Source organism: Lucilia sericata, unplaced genomic scaffold (assembly GCF_015586225.1).
Source record: "Lucilia sericata isolate MDLA Ls3-8-SP2 unplaced genomic scaffold, ASM1558622v1 Contig000117F_arrow, whole genome shotgun sequence".
Classification (NCBI taxonomy): domain Eukaryota; kingdom Metazoa; phylum Arthropoda; class Insecta; order Diptera; family Calliphoridae; genus Lucilia; species Lucilia sericata.
The window spans coordinates 1-22022 of NW_023994149.1; the positions used below are offsets into that span (position 1 = coordinate 1).

The 22022-nt window shown below is 33.1% G+C and overlaps 4 protein-coding genes across 6 annotated transcripts; 2 read left to right on the top strand and 2 right to left on the bottom strand.

The window, feature by feature from the left end:
• Positions 1–5016: 5016 nt before the first annotated feature.
• On the bottom strand, positions 5017–6021 carry LOC119600588. The gene is made up of 4 exons (XM_037950912.1): positions 5821–6021; positions 5547–5768; positions 5316–5480; positions 5017–5258 (listed from the first exon to the last, which is right to left on the bottom strand). The coding sequence occupies exons 1-4, from the start codon at positions 5872–5874 to the stop codon at positions 5106–5108; spliced, it is 594 nt and encodes a 197-aa protein (XP_037806840.1). The 5' UTR covers positions 5875–6021; the 3' UTR covers positions 5017–5105.
• Positions 6022–7324: 1303 nt separating this feature from the next.
• On the bottom strand, positions 7325–8252 carry LOC119600587. The gene is made up of 4 exons (XM_037950911.1): positions 8162–8252; positions 7903–8100; positions 7679–7843; positions 7325–7611 (listed from the first exon to the last, which is right to left on the bottom strand). The coding sequence occupies exons 1-4, from the start codon at positions 8213–8215 to the stop codon at positions 7459–7461; spliced, it is 570 nt and encodes a 189-aa protein (XP_037806839.1). The 5' UTR covers positions 8216–8252; the 3' UTR covers positions 7325–7458.
• Positions 8253–13974: 5722 nt separating this feature from the next.
• Positions 13975–14899, top strand: LOC119600585. Of its 2 annotated transcripts, XM_037950908.1 has the most exons (5): positions 13975–14080; positions 14138–14341; positions 14407–14437; positions 14504–14571; positions 14636–14899. In XM_037950908.1, the coding sequence occupies exons 1-5, from the start codon at positions 14027–14029 to the stop codon at positions 14786–14788; spliced, it is 510 nt and encodes a 169-aa protein (XP_037806836.1). In that variant the 5' UTR covers positions 13975–14026; the 3' UTR covers positions 14789–14899. The 2 variants fall into 2 exon arrangements, with proteins under 2 accessions (XP_037806836.1, XP_037806835.1); XM_037950907.1 differs by having other exon boundaries at positions 14407–14571.
• Positions 14900–16583: 1684 nt separating this feature from the next.
• LOC119600569 lies at positions 16584–18879 on the top strand. Of its 2 annotated transcripts, none has more exons than XM_037950884.1 (2): positions 16584–18666; positions 18731–18879. In XM_037950884.1, the coding sequence occupies exon 1, from the start codon at positions 16964–16966 to the stop codon at positions 18509–18511; it is 1548 nt and encodes a 515-aa protein (XP_037806812.1). In that variant the 5' UTR covers positions 16584–16963; the 3' UTR covers positions 18512–18666; positions 18731–18879. The 2 variants fall into 2 exon arrangements, with proteins under 2 accessions (XP_037806812.1, XP_037806813.1); XM_037950885.1 differs by having other exon boundaries at positions 16584–18614; positions 18731–18869.
• Positions 18880–22022: the final 3143 nt, after the last annotated feature.

Below are 22022 nucleotides of genomic sequence, written 5' to 3' on the forward strand. Positions count from 1 at the left end.
TAGACTATAGACTAGACTATAGACTAGACTAGACTAGACTAGACTAGACTAGACTATACTAGACTAGACTAGACTAGACTATAGACTAGACTATAGACTAGACTAGACTAGACTTAGACTAGACTAGACTATAGACTAGACTATAGACTAGACTATAGACTAGACTATAGACTAGACTATAGACTAGACTATAGACTAGACTATAGACTAGACTATAGACTAGACTATAGACTAGACTATAGACTAGACTATAGACTAGACTATAGACTAGACTATAGACTAGACTATAGACTAGACTATAGACTAGACTATAGACTAGACTATAGACTAGACTATAGACTAGACTATAGACTAGACTATAGACTAGACTATAGACTAGACTATAGACTAGATCATAGACTAGACTATAGACTAGACTATAGACTAGACTATAGACTAGACTATAGACTAGATCATAGACTAGACTATAGACTAGACTATAGACTAGACTATAGACTAGACTATAGACTAGACTATAGACTAGACTATAGACTAGACTATAGACTAGACTATCGACTATAGACTAGACTATAGACTAGACTATAGACTAGACTATCGACTAGACTATAGACTAGACTATCGACTAGACTATAGACTAGACTATAGACTAGACTATAGACTAGACTATAGACTAGACTATAGACTAGACTATAGACTAGACTATAGACTAGACTATAGACTAGACTATAGACTAGACTATAGACTAGACTATAGACTAGACTATAGACTAGACTATAGACTAGACTATAGACTAGACTATAGACTAGACTATAGACTAGACTATAGACTAGACTATAGACTAGACTATAGACTAGACTATAGACTAGACTATAGACTAGACTATGGACTAGACTATAGACTAGACTATAGACTAGACTACAGACTAGACTATAGACTAGACTATAGACTAGACTTATACTAGACTATAGACTAGACTATAGACTAGACTATAGACTAGACTATAGACTAGACTATAGACTAGACTATAGACTAGACTATAGACTAGACTATAGACTAGACTATGGACTAGACTATAGACTAGACTATAGACTAGACTATAGACTAGACTATAGACTAGACTATAGACTAGACTAGACTATACTATAGACTAGACTATAGACTACTATACTAGACTATAGACTAGACTATAGACTAGACTATAGACTAGACTATAGACTATAGACTAGACTAACTACTATAGACTAGACTATAGACTAGATAGACTAGACTATAGACTAGACTATAGACTAGACTATAGACTAGACTATAGACTAGACTATAGACTAGACTATAGACTAACTATAGACTAGACTATAGACTAGACTATAGACTAGACTATAGACTAGACTATAGACTAGACTATAGACTAGACTATAGACTAGACTATAGACTAGACTATAGACTAGACTATAGACTAGACTATAGACTAGACTATAGACTAGACTATAGACTAGACTATAGACTAGACTATAGACTAGACTATAGACTAGACTATAGACTAGACTATAGACTAGACTATAGACTAGACTATAGACTAGACTATAGACTAGACTATAGACTACTATAGACTAGACTATAGACTAGACTATAGACTAGACTATAGACTAGACTATAGACTAGACTATAGACTAGACTATAGACTAGACTATCGACTAGACTAGACTAGACTATAGACTAGACTATAGACTAGACTATAGACTAGACTATAGACTAGACTATCGACTAGACTATAGACTAGACTATAGACTAGACTATAGACTAGACTATAGACTAGACTATAGACTAGACTATAGACTAGACTATAGACTAGACTATAGACTAGACTATAGACTAGACTATAGACTAGACTATAGACTAGACTATAGACTAGACTATAGACTAGACTATAGACTAGACTATAGACTAGACTATAGACTAGACTATAGACTAGACTAGACTAGACTATAGACTAGACTATAGACTAGACTATAGACTAGACTATAGACTAGACTATAGACTAGACTATAGACTAGACTATAGACTAGACTATAGACTAGACTATAGACTAGACTATAGACTAGACTATAGACTAGACTATAGACTAGACTATAGACTAGACTATAGACTAGACTATAGACTAGACTATAGACTAGACTATAGACTAGACTATAGACTAGACTATAGACTAGACTATAGACTAGACTATAGACTAGACTATAGACTAGACTACAGACTAGACTATAGACTAGACTATAGACTAGACTATAGACTAGACTATAGACTAGACTATAGACTAGACTATAGACTAGACTATAGACTAGACTATAGACTAGACTATAGACCAGACTATAGACCCGACTATAGATCAGACTATAGACCACACTATAGATTAGACTATAGATTAGACTATAGACTAGACTCTATAATCGACTCTAGAATAGACTATAGGACTACTTACTGAAAGTTTATAAGTCAGAAAAAGTTTATAAAATATCGTGGAGGTACGGCTGTATTTTTCGATATCAAAAAGTACTAAAGTACTGATTTTTCCATGCCTGTTTGTAGGCACAACGTAACATCTCATATTACTGTTAAGGAAACGTGGAGCCCCCATAGTTAGAAAATATTATATTATATATAATTGCCCATCAAAAGTAAATATATATACTTAATATTTTTATTTAAAAATATACATTTTCTTGCAAACACCCGTCCTCACATCACTCATACCACCCGTATGGCAATAATTTTAATTACGAAATACAAACAAATAAAAACACCAGTCGTTTCGGTTGCATTTATTTAATTTTTTTACTATTTACTTTTTCTTCTAGAAATTTATAACAATTTTATACATTTATTTCTTTGTTTTCTTATTTTCCTACTGTTTATTACTGTTGTTTTTTTAATGCGATCAACAGCAACAATTGTCAAAACAAAAAATTAATTTTATTTATTATTTGTTTGTTTTTATTTTTTATTACTTTTTTGCTCTTAAGTTAATAAATTAAACAAATTGAAGCTGTACTTTAAGGCTAAATGGAAAATTTCATTTTATTTAACATGTCTATAAAAATTTTAATAAAATTTCTATTGTATTCAATAATTTTCAAAGGTTTTAATAAACATGTCTAAATAGAAAATTTGTTAAACGTTTTTTCCGCCATTAAATGTGTTAATTAGAAAATTTTCCACTCAAAAAAAAAAAAATAAATAAAGCGAAAATATTTTGAAAAACAGAAATTCGCATATATTTGTGAAAATTTCAAATTAAACTGGAAGTGTGATATTTAACAGCCAATAGAATTGAGAAAAAAATGTGTTTAATCGAAAAATCAAAACAAAAATCAATAACGATAATAATGTTTATAATACAAGAGAGTAATTAGAAAAATTAGCAGAATTAATAAATATTTGTTTGATCAAAGAATCAAAATAAAATGCTTTAAAAGATTTTGTAAAATATGCGAAAAACTTAGACTCAGAGGCAACTGAGTAAATCTCTCTCTTTTAATATAATCCTGTTATAAATTTTCAAAACTTTTCTGTTTTACCTTTGACCTTGATTTTTTAAAGTTCAAAGAAAAACTAAACAAAATAAAGAATTTTTTTAGGCTTAACATTTAAATTATGACTAATCATGCGCTAACTTTATCACATTTTTATAACAAACTAAAATTTATACAGAATCATAAAGTAATTTTACAATATATTAAAAAGATTAAAATGATAAAGTTTAAACATAAAAGTATGAGTACAAAAATTTAATATTAAATTTTTTTTTCATAAAAATTTATCTCCTGGAAGATCTTACAAATTCTCAAAACTTTTTTAATAAATTAAAATAATATGAAATTTTACGTTATAGTTACGAAAGTTTCGTTATTATTATTATTGAAATACATTAGTACGATAACGTTTAAAAATCATGCTAACACTTGTCACAACCGGTGGGGCTCTCTTATCCGAGAAGTCTTAACCGAGTACAACTAAGAACTAACCCTCCCTCCTCTTTCTAGCGTGCGTTTCCCCTAGCTGCTAGAGACAACCACTCTATATCCTTTTCACAAGGATACAGTGTTTAGTTTCTGCTGGCATCATGAGGTCATTATCCGTCTTCTTGAAGGCTGTCGGCCCACTACCACCACTCATAAAACCAACAGCGTCTGTCCTCATAATGAGTGGCTTGTTGGTCTGCATTTGTCTCCAGAGCAATTCCTTAGTAGGCATTAAATACGACTATTTTTCCGATTACATGTCCAAAAATAAATCATGCCCTTTGTAACCGGTAAAGGGCTTAAATAATCTCCAGAGTCCCGACTACTACAGCGTCCGTTTAAGACTGTAGTATGTCGTCTACTACTGCAGCCTCGTTTAGTGAGTGGTAGCGCCATGTTCTACTAAACGTTCTGCTACTAGTGCGCCAAAAACAAAATCGTGTAAGTCGGTAGACAGTCGAAATCCGAACTTATGCAGTATGGTTCTTTAGCATCTGGTATCTTTAAGTCTTACATGGTCCTGACACGATCTTATCTAGTCGAATCTTCGTTACGGATTCAGCCCAGTCTCATCTGTGCCAACAGTTAAGCAAGATGAGCACACGAAATATTATTCTTTTCTCTATTCTCCTTGGTGCCCTTCCGCCTATAAAATCATTAATCGGCTTGGTGCTAAGCCGGTGAGCTCACAGATCTACAATGGTCAAAACTCCACATTGAGACGATAAAAGGTCCCCCGGCGAAGGCTGATATACCTACCTAAACGGAAGTCATCCGAAGCAGCGCCTAAACGGCAGCTATCTGAGCTGTCTTCCGAGATCCAAGAATTATAATACACGGAATCTACACAGGTCGTATAGTGAAATCGCCAAAATCCATTTTTCAATAAATTTTAAATTAATAAATTTTAAATTTTTTGAAAATTTAGAAAAAAATTAAGAAAATTTTGCAAAATTTAAGAAAATTTGGCAATTTTATAATTTTGATTAAATATTTATTGCTTAAAAATACTTTTAATCTTGCGTATATATATTTATTTTTAAAATCGGCCTCATTAATATGTATTTGCTATTTTCAAAATAAAAGTAATTAGTTTTTCCAAACATTAGCATAAGATGAAATACAGGATATATAATCTCCAGCAATAAAATGTGCTACAATTTTATAGTCTCCTTCAATATCAAATGCCGCTATATTATTAAGTTCAACACGATTTTCCAAGTTATCAAATCTATAAACAGTCTAAAAAGTTTGAATTTAAAAAAAAAAATACGAAAAATATTTGCTTAATAAACTTACTCCTTTCTTCGGTGGACAAATACGATCTTCTTCTCTTATTTGTTCGGTTAACGGATACCAAAATTCCACTGGATCAAATGCCGAAGCACAAAAATCATCACGTCTTATGGAATACACAGTTTTTTCCCATCTACCACGTTTCCACATAAAAATTTCCATATCTAACTAAAGTATTTTTCATTCTTCAATTAAGCTAAAGTTTCTTTAATTAATAATAAAATTAATATTTACCGCTAATTGAATACCATATGGTATATCAACTTTCATAGTTATATTACCATTCGTTATTAAAGTTTCCATATCCTCATCAAAGTCGTGTCTCAAATTTAGTTCCAAAAAATTATCCACATTCGTAGCGACTGCGTTATCTTCAGGGCTGCATGATTGAATGAAACTTTTTTCATCGGCAAATACTAGGTAATTGTTTTTATTGGCCGTCAAAGGAGGAACGCTCTATAACTATTATTATTAAGAAAACATCCTTTTGTTAAACATTTAAACTTACCCAACAATAATTTGTTATTAATAAAATAATTAAAAATTTCAAATAATTCAACATTCTGCAGTATCAAGTTGCAATTTTTGTTAATTTTAAACTAGTGCTAAATATTTACTAATTACTATTTCATTTATATTGAAATATTATTAGTTGGAGTACTACAATTAGTGATAGTAATTAAAATATAATTATTTGTAGATGATAAATCAATATCTATTTTTATTTTTATAAAATAGTATAATAAAATAAAAGTGAAAATAAAACAGCAGCAAACTGATTGTAAAACATTTAATTTGATTTGTTAGTATGTATCTGTAATGTTTAATAATTAAAATATTTAATTGTTTAAAGCATGCCAATTTCACACCTAACTATTTCCGTATTTAAATTAGGGATCGCATGTATTATTTAGAATAGCAAAATTACAAAATTTCCTAAACGTAACTAGTTATGTAGAAGATTTATATGTATCTATCAATAATTTAAAGTTTCGAAAATGTTAAATCAAATTTTTCGATATTTTTTCCGATTCCAGCGCTGCAAACAAAGAAAACCCGTTTCGTACTCGGAATGAAACTATTAATCTGTTTACATTAATGCAAAGAAAAATTTCATTAAAATTTCGAAAATTTTAAATTGAATTTTTCGATATTTTTACAATTTTAGCGCTACATTCAAAGAAAAACGTTTCATAGTGTGAATAAAACTATTAAAATGTTTACATTAATGCAAAGAAAAGTTTCATTAAAGTTTCGAAAATGTTAAATCGTATTTTTCGATATTTTTTTCAATATTAGCGATATATTTAAAGAAAAACATTTCATAGTCGGAATGAAACAATTAAACTGTTTACATTAATGCAAAGAAAAGTTTCATTAATAATAAGAAATTTTATCTTATAGTTACAATTACATTTCAAATCAAATATCTAACTTTTCGATATTTTCGATAAAAAATAAAAAAAATTTCCGAAAAATTCTTTTTGATTAAAAAATTTTCAATAAAATTTCAACAAATATTCGACAAATATTTTTTACTTGCGATTTTCAAAAGTTTTCAAAATACTCTTGGCTTAAAAATTAAAAATATTGAAATTTTCGATATTTTAATAATTTTTTAAATTGAAAATTTTCAATAAATTTCTTATTTTCCAAAAACTTTTAATAAATTCTAATTATTTATTTCTGATTTTTGCTAAATTATCTTTATTTCGAAAGTTTTTAATAAATTTTTAGTTAAAAAAATAAAAAAAATATAAAATTTTTCTTTTGATTTGAAGATTTTCAATATATTTTTAATTTATTTTTAAATTTTCGACTAAATGTATTTTTTTTATAAATTCTGTACTTGCTGAAAATTAAGAAAAAATCTATTTTTTAATTATTTCGATATTTTCCATTTAGTTTGAAAAATTTCAAAATTTTCTAAAAATTCTCCTTATTTGCAATAATATTTTTTCAAATTAAAAAAATTTGAGAAATTTTTTTCAAAAATTAGTACAGATTTAAATCAATATTTATTGGTTGAAAATACTTATAAATATGTAAGTATATTTAATTCTAAACTAAAAGTTCCCTTTTTAAATCACATATTCTAATATATATATTCATTTAAATTTTTCCCAAAAAATAAAAAAAAAATCAATTAGTTTTTCCAAACAGTAACAAGAGCCGTAATACAGGACGAAAAGTTGGCCGCAACAAAATGTGATATAATTTTATAGTCCCCTTCTATATCTAATCCAAAAGCATTATTAAATTCAACACGATTTTCCACATTATTCAGATGGTACACTGTCTACAAATATTTGCATATAATTTCAAATTATTTAAATATTATCAAGTAAATAGTTTAATATACTCACTCCTTTCTGCGGTGGACAAACGCGATCTTCTTGTGCCATTTGATTTGTCAATATATACCAAAATTCCGCTGGATCAAATGCAGCAGTACAGAAATCATCACGTCTTATAGAATATACAGTTTTCTCCCATTTACCACGTTTCCAATGAAAAATTTCCACATCTAACTAAAGTTTTTTTATTCTCAAAATTATTATCTTTGATTTCTATATAATTATATATTTACCTCTATCGTAACACCTTCGGGTATACCAACTTTTGTCGTTATATTACCATTTGTAATTAAAGTTTCCATATCTTCAGCAAAGTCATGTTTCAAATTAAGTTCTAACAAATCTTCCATATTCGTATTGCCAGCATTATCCTCAGGACTACATGGTTGAAAGAAGCTATTTTCATCGGCCACAATAATGTAATTGTTTCCCTTGGTGTATATTTTTTTTAGTTAAAAAGTTAATTTTTAATAGTTAAAATTTTAAACTTACCCAACTATGTTTTGTTAATAATAAAATAATTACAAATTTCAAATTATTAAACATTTTCCACCCACAAATTGCACGGTAGTTGGAAGTTGTGTTATTTTTAAACTTGTGCTAAATATTTGCTAATTATTATTTAATTTATATTGAAATATTATTAGTTTGAGTTCAATTAGTGGCAGCAATTAAACTACATATAATTATTTGTAGATTACAAATCAATATCTATTTTGTACTTTTTCAAAGGGTGCAATAAAACAAAAGTAATAATAAAACAACAGCGAACTAATTGTTAAACGTTTAATTTGATTTGTTAGAATTAATATTATTAAAGCTTGCCAATTTCACACCTACATACATATATATTTCTGTATTTAACTGGTAAAATTAATTTGTTTTAAAATAATTAAATAAATTAGTACTCATAACAAACAGAGTACTATAGACTGGACCATAGACCAGACTATGGACTAGACTATAGACTAGATTATAGACTCGACTATAGACTCGACTATATACTAGACTATAGACTAGACTATAGACTAAATATAGACTAGACTATAGACTAGACTATAGACTAGACTATAGACTAGACTATAGACTAGACTATAGACTAGACTATAGACTAGACTATAGACTAGACTATAGACTAGACTATAGACTAGACTATAGACTAGACTATAGACTAGACTATAGACTAGACTATAGACTAGACTATAGACTAGACTATAGACTAGACTATAGACTAGACTATAGACTAGACTATAGACTAGACTATAGACTAGACTATAGACTAGACTATAGACTAGACTATAGACTAGACTATAGACTAGACTATAGACTAGACTATAGACTAGACTATAGACTAGACTATAGACTAGACTATAGACTAGACTATAGACTAGACTATAGACTAGACTATAGACTAGACTATAGACTAGACTATAGACTAGACTATAGACTAGACTATAGACTAGACTATAGACTAGACTATAGACTAGACTATAGACTAGACTATAGACTAGACTATAGACTAGACTATAGACTAGACTATAGACTAGACTATAGACTAGACTATAGACTAGACTATAGACTAGACTATAGACTAGACTATAGACTAGACTATAGACTAGACTATAGACTAGACTATAGACTAGACTATAAACTAGACTATAGACTAGACTATAGACTAGACTATAGACTAGACTATAGACTAGACTATAGACTAGACTATAGACTAGACTATAGACTAGACTACAGACTAGACTATAGACTAGACTATAGACTAGACTATAGACTAGTCTATAGACTAGACTATAGACTAGACTATAGACTAGACTATAGACTAGACTATAGACTAGACTATAGACTAGACTATAGACTAGACTATAGACTAGACTATAGACTAGACTATAGACTAGACTATAGACTAGACTATAGACTAGACTATAGACTAGACTATAGACTAGACTATAGACTAGACTATAGACTAGACTATAGACTAGACTATAGACTAGACTATAGACTAGACTATAGACTAGACTATAGACTAGACTATAGACTAGACTATAGACTAGACTATAGACTAGACTATAGACTAGACCAGGGGTCGGCAAACTACGGCTCGCGAGCCAAATGCGGCTCTTTGGATGTGGAGCTATGGCTCTTTAGTTTCATACGCAATTTTTTTATTTTATAAAAAAATATATATCTTTCTGAATAGATTAACGAGCAGTGTTTGTTAAAACTAATAAAACAATTCGCAAACGTTTCTACAATATACACAACATTTCAACTTTGTTTAATCGTTCTGTATGTGAGACAACTAACAAATAAAAGTTTAGAGTCGTTTGTGAAACTTTAAACAACACGTTATGATCCAAACTTTCTAAAGCTATACAAACCTATCTCTCCTATTGAATTTGTTCCATGTACAAGTTAGTATTGTAAGAAAATTTTTAATTATTTAAATTTTTAGTTGAAAAGTTCCCTATAAACGATGGGGTATCATGAGCGCTCTTACGATGTGCCATTAGATAAAATGTAAAACATAATCATACATTCCGAAATTTTCGTGTTTTTCGAATTAAAACATATTTTTTGGAAATTGAAAATATAGTAATTAAATAATTACTTAATATTGTAGAGAGTTTGAACACAGTTACCCAGGAAAAACTTACATTGAAAAGTAATGAGTTAAAAAGCTAATAAAATTTCTTTTCACTACTTCTTCATTAGCATTTTAAGTCATTATTTTAACACGGTGATGTCATTGGAGGCAAGTACTTCTACGCACGCTTACTAATAGGAAGTTAAAGAAGTACTTGCAATATCTCTTACAAAACAGTTGTTGAGTAAGTTGTTTTGTTTTTTAATAATAAACAGATCCAGCTAGAATACGAATTAGGGACTTCGATTTTTTAGTCAAATGTTCTACACACTGTACCACTCCTTAGCTTTTTTATTGCGCATCAAATAATGGTTTTCACAATCAAAATTAATTTTGTTTTATTTTTTGTAAAACACAATTCTTAAAACGCAATTAAATAAAATATGCAAACAAAATGACAAAGCCGAAAATAAAGTACTTCTATATCAGATTATAAGAAAGTCATTACTAGAGTACTTCTAAGTAATGCAGACGGTAAGTAGTAGTTATTGAAAAGTAAGTGGTTATGGAAGTACAATCCATTATCGAGTTTTTGCTGGGTAAATACTAAAAACTTGTTCTATTTAAAAACTTCAATATTTAAATATTGCGCGTTTTAGAAACGTTTTACAGTGATTTATAAAAGATTGATATATTTTTGACATACAATTTTTGGCTATAAATAAGGTACCAGAAAGGGTATTATGGACCGACCCATCCTTACAAAATTTGGTAATGAAATTTTGGATCCTACTTGTTTGTGTTGATTTTCATCACTATACTTGTATTTTTCGTAGTTTTCGAAAGTGGACACTATATGGGTGGGTAGGGTCAATTCTGAATCCATCCTTATTAAATTTGGTACAGATATTTTTGTTCCTATAAACTTGTTTATGACGAATTGCACCACTATGCTGGTATTATTAAGCATGTTATGAGCGTTAATTAAATCAGTTATGAACGTTAAAGTTATTTTCCGAAGTAGACCTTTTAAAAGGGGATTGGTCAATTATGTTTATGTTATGTTTGTGTTGAATTTTGTCATAATACTGCTATTATTAAGACAGTTATGAACGTTAAAATCAAATTTGGAAGATAGATTTTTGTTCTTATAAAAGTTGTATATTTTGAATTTCGCCGCTATATTGCTACTGTTAAGTCAATTATGATCGTTAGTCATTTTCTGAAAAGGACCTAATATTGGGGTTGGTAAAATATTTATCTCGATTGCCGCCAAATTAATATATTACTTTATACTGTATTAGCTGCGTCATCAATTTTCGTGATTTTTACATTTCCTGATATGTTTCCAAATGCCTTCTAAATGATAACACTGTCGTCCTACTCTAATAAAATTCTATATTTTTATATAACGAGTGTTTAAAAAATGCATTCGAATGACCCATAAAAATTCAAAAAGTATTTGTAGTCAAAAATCTATAAGAAAGATTCCTTGCAGAATGTCCTGTAGATAATTAAACCAACTTTATGTTTTTGAAGTGAATTCATAAAGTATTTGTAAAGTTTTAATAAACAACAATTTTGTGGCTCTTTTAAAACATATGTTTTGTAAACTGTAAATTTTGGCTCTTCCAACTCAAAAGTTTGCCGACCCCTGGACTAGACTATAGACTAGACTATAGACTAGACTATAGACTAGACTATAGACTAGACTATAGACTAGACTATAGACTAGACTAGACTAGACTAGACTAGACTATAGACTAGACTAGACTAGACTATAGACTAGACTATAGACTAGACTATAGACTAGACTATAGACTAGACTAGACTATAGACTAGACTATAGACTAGACTATAGACTAGACTATAGACTAGACTATAGACTAGACTACAGACTAGACTATAGACTAGACTATAGACTAGACTATATACTAGACTAGACTAGACTATAGACTAGACTATAGACTAGACTATAGACTAGACTATAGACTAGACTATAGACTAGACTATAGACTAGACTGTAGACTAGACTGTAGACTAGACTATAGATTAAATCAGTCGCTATACTGAAAAAAATACGCTTCGATGCCGGAATGAAAAAACTATTATATTTATCAGTTTACATCAATGCAATTAAAAGGTTCGTTAATTATTCTTTAATATTACAATCAGATTAAATGAGTATTTGTAGACAAATTGTCGTGCAATTAAAAGGTTCGTTAATTATTCTTTAATATTACAATCAGATCAAATGAGTATTTGTAGACAAATTGTCGTGTTACTAAGATCAAGTTGCAAGTATTAGTTTTCAATAAAATATCTATTTTCAAAAATATTCTATTTCAAAAAGATTCGTTAAATTTCTTTTATGTCAATAAAGCTACACAGTTTAGAAAATGCTAAATCAATGCCCTATTTTTGAAATATATTCATTTATTTTATGCATTTAGTACAGTAATTCATTTTATTCGTTAAAATAATTAGTTGAGAAACGTAAACTGTTATCATGTGTCTTATTTGTTAACAATAAAAGACGCAACGGCATGACAAAAAATCATCTGACAATTTAAGCGTAAAGAACGCGTGTGATTATTTTAATTTTGACTTTTTTAAATACACATTTTTAACTGTTTATCATTTTTCTAGTTGCTGTAGGTATTTTTGTTTATTATAACCATTTAATTTATTTAAGAATTAATTGTGACAGACGTACATAGTGAACAGATTACTTTTTGTATTTTTTATTTATTTAAAAATTAAAAAGCTCTTGTCTAGCGCAGATTTAAGGGTCAAGAACATGTTGTTTATATTTACACCCACTTTATATACATATGTATATTAAATACATTTTACTTGAATATATCATTTTTATTTACCATCTGAGATTTAAGTTATAATTTATATTTAATCATGATTATCACCTGTAAAAATACTTTTCTTTTTTTTTGATGTTTTTCTACTGAATTACATTTCAATGTCATTGCATACCGTAAGTCTTAATATTTATAAAAAGATTTGCTTAAATACATAATATATTTTTACATTATATGTATGTAAAAATGTACTATAAACATTTTGATTTACAATTACAATACATACATATATATACATATGTATGTATTTCCTTATTACTTTGAATATCTAAGTTTTGAAGGCATCTAAAGTCAAACAATATACAAAAACTATCTTCCAGGTGCAGATGAGACTTTTCTTTTTTTTCATAAAAGGCAAAAAAATTGAGAATTTAGTAGAGAAATTTAAAAAATAAAGATTATTTACATAAAATATTTCGAAAATATCTAAAAACAAATACATATAGAAATATAACATAAAATTTTGTAATATTAACGAAACTTTTCATTGCATTAACGCAAACAGATTAACATGTAGCTATTACAATAAAATACCAGTTGGAAAACCAAAAAAATACATAAAATTTTGTTTTTTATTTCTATTAAACAATACTGACACGGGTATGGAAAGTTTAAAATTTAATATAAATATAAATAAACAAATTAAATTAAATGTTTAACAATTACCTTAATGCTGTTTTTCATTTTTGTGTTATTGTAATCTTTGAAAAATAAAAATGTATATTAATTTGTAATCTACAAATAATTAAATTTTAATTACTGTCACTAATTGAACTCTAACTGCATAATAATATTTCAATATAAATAAAATAGTAATTAGTAAAAATTTAGCACAAATTTAAAAATATCTAAACTTGCAACTACAGTGTAATCTGGGGGTGAAAAATGTTAAATTATTTGAAATTTTTAATAATTTTATTATTAACAAAACATTGTTGGGTAAGTTTAAAAGTTAAATATATAAACTATTTGTCTAATGAAAAAAAAAATATATAGACCAAGGGAAACAATTACGTTATTGTGGCCGATGAAAATAGTTTCTTTCAACCATGTAGTCCAGAGGATAATGCCGGCAATAAAAATATGGAAGATTTGTTGGAACTTAATTTGAAACATCACTTTGCTGATGATATGGAAACTTTAATTACGAATGGTAATATAACTATGAAATTTGGTGTACCATTAGGTGTTATGATAGAGGTAAATATGTATAAATTTGATTAGTTATGGAAAATACAAATACATTTTGAGAATAAAAACTTTAGTTAGATATGGAAATTTTCCAATGGAAACGTGGTAAGTGGGAGAAAACATTATATTATGTAAAACGTGAAGATTTCTGTACTGCTGCATTTAATCCAGCGGAATGTTGGTATTCGTTGACAAGTCAAATAGCACAAGAAGATCGTGTTTGCCCACCAAAGGAAGGTGTAAGTTTATTTAACAATTTATTTAAAAATAGTTCAATAATTTTATTAAATTCCACTTTTTTAGACTGTCTACCATCTAAATAATGTAGAAAATCGTGTTGAACTTAATAATGTAGATTCGATGGATATTGAAGGAAATTATAAAATTATATCACATTTCTCTGCGGGTAACTATGCCTCCTGTATTACTGCTCTTGTAACAGTTTGGAAAAACTAATGGATTTTTTTTTTTTTGTTTTTGGAAAAATGGTAATAAGAATATAGGCCTTATTCATAAACGGTTTATAAATCAAATTTTATATGGAAATTTTGTTTTATAAATCATTTTTAAAATAACATGTTGTTTATGAATAAGGTGGTACATATATTTATATATTTATTTATGGTAATAAAGTCAATTAATTTTAAAACTAATTATATGTATATTTGTACATACATACATATGTATAATCAAAATATTTTTAAATAATAAACAGCGCTGCAAAATATTTTTTGAAAATTTTTCTCAAAAACATATAATTTTTGGTTTATCATTCAGAAAATGACTTTAATTCCATAATTCTCTTTTTTATATAAATATCAGGATGAATAACTTTTATATAAATATAAATAGTTCTACCAAATTTTATGAGGATCGGCCCATATTTAACCCTATCCCCCATATACAGCATCTTTCAGAAAAACAGTTTAGAGCAATTTTGTATTAAGAAAAAATCAATAAAGTCGTCAATTGCTAATGGATTTTAAAAGGAAAAGTTGCATTTAACTTATAAATAGACATACTTTTCTAAAGCATTAATGAATAGTACGGTCCCTATATAAAATATTTTGTAAAGGCATCTCCAAACTTGGAAAACAGTGCAAAACAAAAATCAAAAACATGTTTGCTGATGAAATGCACACATATTTATCTAGGTTACTTAAACATCATATACATATCTATGTCATTATGAAGGCCTCGGCTTCTGTTTTCTAAATCCGTTGAGAAACTTTAAATCAGTTAAACTAAGTCACTGACTTATAAGTGCTTAGGGGTACGAAAAACTGTTTTTTCGCCAGTATCTCAAGATTTTGAAGGTAAGGTCAAAAATAAATTCATACTCTACTCGGATGCATTTTTCAGAAAAATAGTATCACTTTCCAGGTATTTCAATTTTCATTAATTTTGTAAAAATTTCTCCTTTTTATTAAACTTATGCCTTGTGTTGTATTCATTTTGTGTATTTTTATTGTTCCTTATCGGATTGACGCCGAAACACTATTTATTGAACTTTTCCAAATCAAAGATAATTTCTCAAAACAAAAACAAATTTACCGTTAAATACCCATTTGATCTGAATAATATTAACTTAATTTTAGCAGCTATAACGTAAATAACGAATGTTATATTAAATTATATAAATAAATTCCTAATTCAAAATTTATTACAATATTAAACATCGATAGCTGTAAGTCTTCCGCATAACATTTATCTAAACAAATCATTAAAAATTGTAGAACTAGTTCCCAACATACAAAAAAGATAAAATTCTTATAAGATATTTTTTTATATTTTCTCTAACTATTCGAAATAATACACTAATTTATTCAATATACATAAATTTGTTTTAACTTTTATTTTATTTTCAATTACACATACGCATAGGTGTACAAGTACATTGCTATTCACCAAATGCCTTAAAGTATACTTTAGTCTTCATAATATTCTTAATTCACCTTTTCCTAATGTCTAATTTTCTGGTTTTACTCTCACCTTTATTTTACACATTTGCATTTTTACGTACTTGTCTTATAAGCACAAATACTACCCTTTTATACTTCACCAACTCTGCCCATAAAACCAGTTATGCGCCTATTTATCATTTTATGCGTAAAAAAATCCCGCAATTTATACAAAAAGCGCGCAAAAATTGCGGGGATCTTATACGAGGTGTAGTGGGGTCATAAAGTACATATATAGTTGTTTTATTGATATATTTTTATTATAGATTGTAAGCCTTTCCTTCGCGACGGGTAGTCATCTTGACGCGATGCGAAGGCTTATGTGTGATGACCCATGCAGGCCGTGCTGGTAGGGCTACCCATGCCAGAGGGGCTCATGACGAGCACATACTAAGAACTACCCTTCCCACGACTGGTAGCGTCTGTTTCTCCCCGATGGGGCGGCTACCAGTCCAAGTACTTGTCAAAAGATCTCTACTCATCCTTCGGATGTGTATCTTTTGACAGTACAGTCCGTTCGGGATCCTTAGATCCCTAAACTCCACGACGGTCCGTCTAAATCCACCAGCGTCTGTTCCCACATTGGGCGGCTTGGTGGTCTGCAAGCACATCCTATGCAGAATCATATACTTGGCAGCAAGTATAAAATGCACACCGTTTTTAATGTCCAATGTCCGACAAGAAACCGTGCCCCGCGTATCCGGTAAGGGGCCTAATAATCTCCGGAGACCCTACCCCCACGGCGAAGGCGACAGGCTGTGGAGAGTCGAGTGCTACTGCCACCCAGGTTAGTCCGGCGGAGACACCGGGTCGGGCTAGTCTGAATGCTACCGGCGCCAAACCCAAAACAAAAGCGTCTGCGGATTTAGGGAAGCCTGGATCCTGCAGTCGCAAAACAATAACAGCATCTGGCTCCAAAGCTGGATGCAGCAAAATAAGCAGCGAGGCACCTCTGGACGTCACCCCAAGTACCTCAAAGGCAGCTCAGGTCCGTATTGGCAAAATGCCGATAAAACCCCCTGTTTCGGGGACTACTAAGGCCACCAAAACCAAGGTAGCAACCCCAGTGCCGGTTATGCACGAGGGAACTGCGAACAAGATTTCGGGTTCTCAAACGGCATCTCCCAATGCCAACACGGCGAATAGTAAGACCCCCAGGCACGTAACACCAGCAAGAAGGGCCTTCCTACAACGGCGCTCCGCCGCCAAAATTCTAGCGCGCTTAGCTGGCAAGCCAGTTGAGTCGCTAAGTAAAGAGGACAAGTCCTCTCTAGAATGGGCTAAGGGAAAATTGGCCGTTCTGGAGAAGAGTCCCCCCCTCACGTCTAAGGACGCGCCTAAACGGCAACGTTCTGAGGAGGAGACTAATCTTCAGGGCCAGCAGCCCGGGACAAAACGTCCGAAACCGTTGCCCCCCAAGCCGCATGACAGGACCTCCGGTGAAGTGGTTGAGAACCAATTCACGCGTGCTGTCATCGACAGGGGTGACATAGATGGCGCTATGTCTCCATCCAGATGGGACATAGTGCGAAAAAAGCTGATGGGGGTGTTCTGGGAAGTTCTTAAACAGAACCCTGGTCCCCCCCCACAGTGTGAGGACGGCGGTTGGTTTCACAACAGAGTGAAGCTAATGGCCTGTTCCAACGAGCGTTCAGCCTTGCTCCTGAAGCAGGCTGTGTCGCTGATAAAGGATCCGTGGGAAGGTGCTAAGCTGGAAGTGGTCTCTGTGGACGAGATCCCACGAAGGCCTAGATCCACCGCCATAATTCCTGCGGAACCACATAAAAAGGCAGCGATACTGGAGCTTCTACAGGTTGGCAATCCGGATCTTCCAACTCAAGATTGGAAGGTCGTCAGGGTTTCTCAACCTGTAGGAAGCTCCAGAAGGATTGTTGTGATCCTGAACCAGGAGTCTTTGGCGCCGCTTCGCGAGAAACAAGGGAAGGTCTACTACGGCTTCGAGTCGATCTTCCTCCGTGTCTACCGAGGCGATGACAAGGGACTATTGGAACAGGATGATCCCGATCCTGACCAATCCGCTGCGGATATGTCTTGCGACGAGACTGACCTTTCGCTGAGTCAATCAACTTCTAAGTTGGTTAAGGAGGGGGAAGAGTCAGTTGACGAGGACGATCTCCTTGCCTCTGACAAGGAGGACGCCAACGTCACAGTGTTGCGTAAGGACAAAAAAGGAGATGGTGAGAGTAACCCAAATTAATCTCCACCACTCCAAAGCAGCCTCGGCTGCACTGCTCCTCCGAATGGGTGTAAGTGGGGAGGAGCTCGCCCTAGTCCAGGAACCCTGGATTCACCAAGAAAGGGTGAGTGGACTAGGCATGAAAAGCTTTAAGCTATTGTACGCAAAAGGATCTGGTAAGATTCGATCCTGTATAGTAGCCAAAAGCAGTCTCAACATCTTCATTCTTTCTGATTTCAGTGATGAAGACACCGTAGCAGCCATATGGGAGACCAGTGTAGGTGCTATATTGGTTATCTCGGCGTACATGGCTCACGACCACAGCGACCAGCCACCGAACAACCTGGTCTGCAGATCCATAGAGATGGCAAACTCGAAAAGCATGCCGATCATTATGGGGGCTGATGCCAATGCCCATCACACTGTCTGGGGAAGCTCGGACATAAACGCTAGAGGTGAGTCAATCTTTAACTTCATTCTAAGCAATAATCTTGATATTTTAAATACAGGATCCGAACCGACCTTTATTGTTTCAAACAGAAGGGAAGTTCTCGACATTACGCTGGTTAGTTCTATGCATCATGATAGGATAAGGGGATGGAGAGTCTCAAGTGACTGCTCTTTCTCTGACCATCAGTACATCGATTTTGAAATCGTAGTTGACAAAGTGGCCCCAAAGCCCTTTATAAACAGGAGACGAACAGATTGGGAAATGCAAATGGGGCTAATCTCACGTTCACTCCAGGATGTACCGATCATCGAAAACCGATCGGACATAGAAAACGCGGTTGAAACCATAAATCAAGCTTTCAAACACGCGACTTCACTGTCTTGTAAACAGAATATGCACAAAGGCAGATGCAGGCCCCCATGGTGGTCTGCGGACATTGCGAAATCTCGAAAAGAGACGCGCAGACTGTTTAACGAGGCAAAGAAAACAGGAAACTGGATTTCTTACAAGACCTCGGTTAATCGTTTCAAGAACCTGGTAAGAAATGCAAAGCGCAAATCTTGGAAAACCTTCTGTAGCGGCGTGGAAGGTTCTTCTGAGACCAGTCGTCTGCGCAAAATCTTATCATCTACTCCTCCTGTCCCAAGTTTCATTCAGAAACCTTGTGGCAGTTGGACGACCAGTAGCCAAGAAACCTTAGAAGTTTTAATGGCCACTCACTTTCCAGGCTGTCAATCTCCGGAAAACGGTACTGACATGCAGTTTACAGATCTCCCAGCTGATACAGGAATATCCATAAATGAAGATAAAATCAACTGGGCGATAAACAGCTTCGACCCCTACAAATCACCGGGTCCTGACGGTATAATACCTGCGGATTTGCAATACAATGCTGTCCATCTTATGCCTTGGCTAACGCGGATATATGATGCCTGTTTAAAATGGTCTTATATACCCGAACCCTGGACCAAGTGCACAGTGGTTTTCATTCCGAAAGGAGGAAAGACCTCTCACACGAAGCCAAAGGATTTTAGACCAATTAGTCTATCCTCCTTTCTTCTCAAAACTTTGGAAAGGATAATTGATCTGCATCTCAGAATACATATCAAACCTGACCATTTATCAGCATCTCAACATGCCTACATGAAGGGAAAATCTGTTGAGACTGCATTACATTCGCTAGTTTGTCACATTGAAAAGACAATAGCGCAAGGGGAATATACACTGGTTGCCTTCTTGGACATCGAGGGGGCTTTCAACAATGTTCACCCTGGGTCGATAACAACGGCCCTAACTGGTCTGGGTATAAACCAACCAATAACAGCTTTCATCAAGAGATTACTGACTCAGCGAATCATTATCTCCGAAATGGGAGCAGCAAATGTCACAAAAGTGGCAAATCGCGGTACCCCACAAGGTGGAGTTCTATCTCCACTTCTGTGGAACCTAGCGTTGAACCCACTTCTTATGGATCTTAGATCTATGGGATTTAAGGTAATAGCATATGCAGACGATGTGTCTGTAGTAGTATCTGGCAAATATCTGGATACTTTATCGCAAAGGATGGAGATTGCACTCAGGACACTTAGTACATGGAGCAACGTCAGTGGCCTTGGTGTTAATCCATCGAAAACGGAACTTGTTCTCTTCACTAAGAAGTACAAGATACCCACCTTCACTCTCCCACGACTGAATGGGATAGAATTGAAGTTATCGGATAGTGCTAAATATCTGGGAGTAATCCTAGATTCAAAACTATCATGGCATTTGAACACTCAATCTAGAGTATCAAAAGCGGCTGCGGCCTTATACTCGTGTAAAAGAGCAATTGGCAAATCATGGGGCATAAACCCCAAGAATACCAAATGGCTCTTCGACATGGTAGTCAAGCCCATACTATTGTACGGTGCACTTGTATGGTGGAAGTCTGTACAAAAGGACTCACACCGCAAACGTTTTGAGGGAATCCTTCGCACATCAGCTCTGTTGATAACGGGGGCTCTCCGCACCACCCCATCAAAGGCTCTCTTTGTCATGATGGGATGGCTACCTATTGATCTAATGGCCCAAGAGGTTGCCCTCAACGCGGCTATTAGACTCAATACAATTGGTATGTGGCATATGATTCAGTCAGGTCACTCCACCATCCTCAATTGTCTAGGAGAAATTCCTGGCAATATCGACTATTGCATCGCCAAACCGTCTTTTGATAGAAGCTTTTCGGTGAATATCCGAGACGACCCAAATGTGATGGAAACAATCCTCCATGATGGATCGTATAAGGTTTTCACTGATGGCTCAAAATCAAACCATGGTGTAGGCGGTGGCTTTTACATAGCACATTCGGGAACGGAAGTATCATTCAAGCTTCCTGACCAATGTAGCGTCCTTCAGGCTGAACTATCAGCCATTAAACGGGCTGCAAACTGGCTCAGGTTTTATCGAATATACGGTGTTAATATTCGAATTTATACCGACAGCCAGGCAGCCCTTAAGGTTCTAAGTGGTGTCTACACGACGTCAAACTTAGTCCTAGAATGCCGGGCATCCCTTAACGAGATGGCGAAACATTCCACAATAGGACTGTATTGGATTCCAGGACATCAGCAAATTCCTGGTAATACCATCGCGGACTCTCTTGCCAAGTTAGGCTCCTCGCTTGCAGGAGAGCATACCGACCCTTTTGTCGGTATACCGCTTTCAACCTGCAAACGCTCGATACGTGAAAAACTATATGAGCTTGCGCAATGCAGATGGTCGACTGAAGCCACCTGTAGACAGGCAAGGATCATGTGGCCATCTTACGACCCACAAAGATCCCAAGCCCTTTTCTACATTCCGAGAGTTAATCTACGGAACTTAACGGCAGTGGTAACTGGCCACTGGCCTTTCGGACTCCATGCAAGAAGACTGAACTTACCCAGTAACGACTTCTGCAGGAGCTGCCAGGATGAAGAGGAAGAAGAGAGTATAACTCACTTCCTCTGTCATTGTCCTGCCCTAGCTGATCACAGAGTGGGTCTGCTAGGTAGCTATTTTCTGCATGACTTAGCGGATCTATCGGAGGTTGATATCCGAAAG

What these genes read in the sequence shown, in the direction of transcription:
- LOC119600588 (XM_037950912.1), bottom strand. Translation starts at nt 5,874, where the DNA reads ATGTTGAATTATTTGAAATTTTTAATTATTTTATTAATAACAAATTAT. An exon ending in CATATGGTATTCAATTAGCG is followed by an intron (nt 5,481 to 5,546) that starts GTAAATATTAAT and finishes AAAATACTTTAG; the next exon opens with TTAGATATGGAAATTTTTAT. An exon ending in TTTGTCCACCGAAGAAAGGA is followed by an intron (nt 5,259 to 5,315) that starts GTAAGTTTATTA and finishes CAAACTTTTTAG; the next exon opens with ACTGTTTATAGATTTGATAA.
- LOC119600587 (XM_037950911.1), bottom strand. Translation starts at nt 8,215, where the DNA reads ATGTTTAATAATTTGAAATTTGTAATTATTTTATTATTAACAAAACAT. An exon ending in TATTAACAAAACATAGTTGG is followed by an intron (nt 8,101 to 8,161) that starts GTAAGTTTAAAA and finishes ATATACACCAAG; the next exon opens with GGAAACAATTACATTATTGT. An exon ending in TTTGTCCACCGCAGAAAGGA is followed by an intron (nt 7,612 to 7,678) that starts GTGAGTATATTA and finishes AAATATTTGTAG; the next exon opens with ACAGTGTACCATCTGAATAA.
- LOC119600585 (XM_037950907.1), top strand. Translation starts at nt 14,027, where the DNA reads ATGTTAAATTATTTGAAATTTTTAATAATTTTATTATTAACAAAACAT. An exon ending in TATTAACAAAACATTGTTGG is followed by an intron (nt 14,081 to 14,137) that starts GTAAGTTTAAAA and finishes AAAAATATATAG; the next exon opens with ACCAAGGGAAACAATTACGT. An exon ending in CATTAGGTGTTATGATAGAG is followed by an intron (nt 14,342 to 14,406) that starts GTAAATATGTAT and finishes TAAAAACTTTAG; the next exon opens with TTAGATATGGAAATTTTCCA.
- LOC119600569 (XM_037950884.1), top strand. Translation starts at nt 16,964, where the DNA reads ATGTCCGACAAGAAACCGTGCCCCGCGTATCCGGTAAGGGGCCTAATA.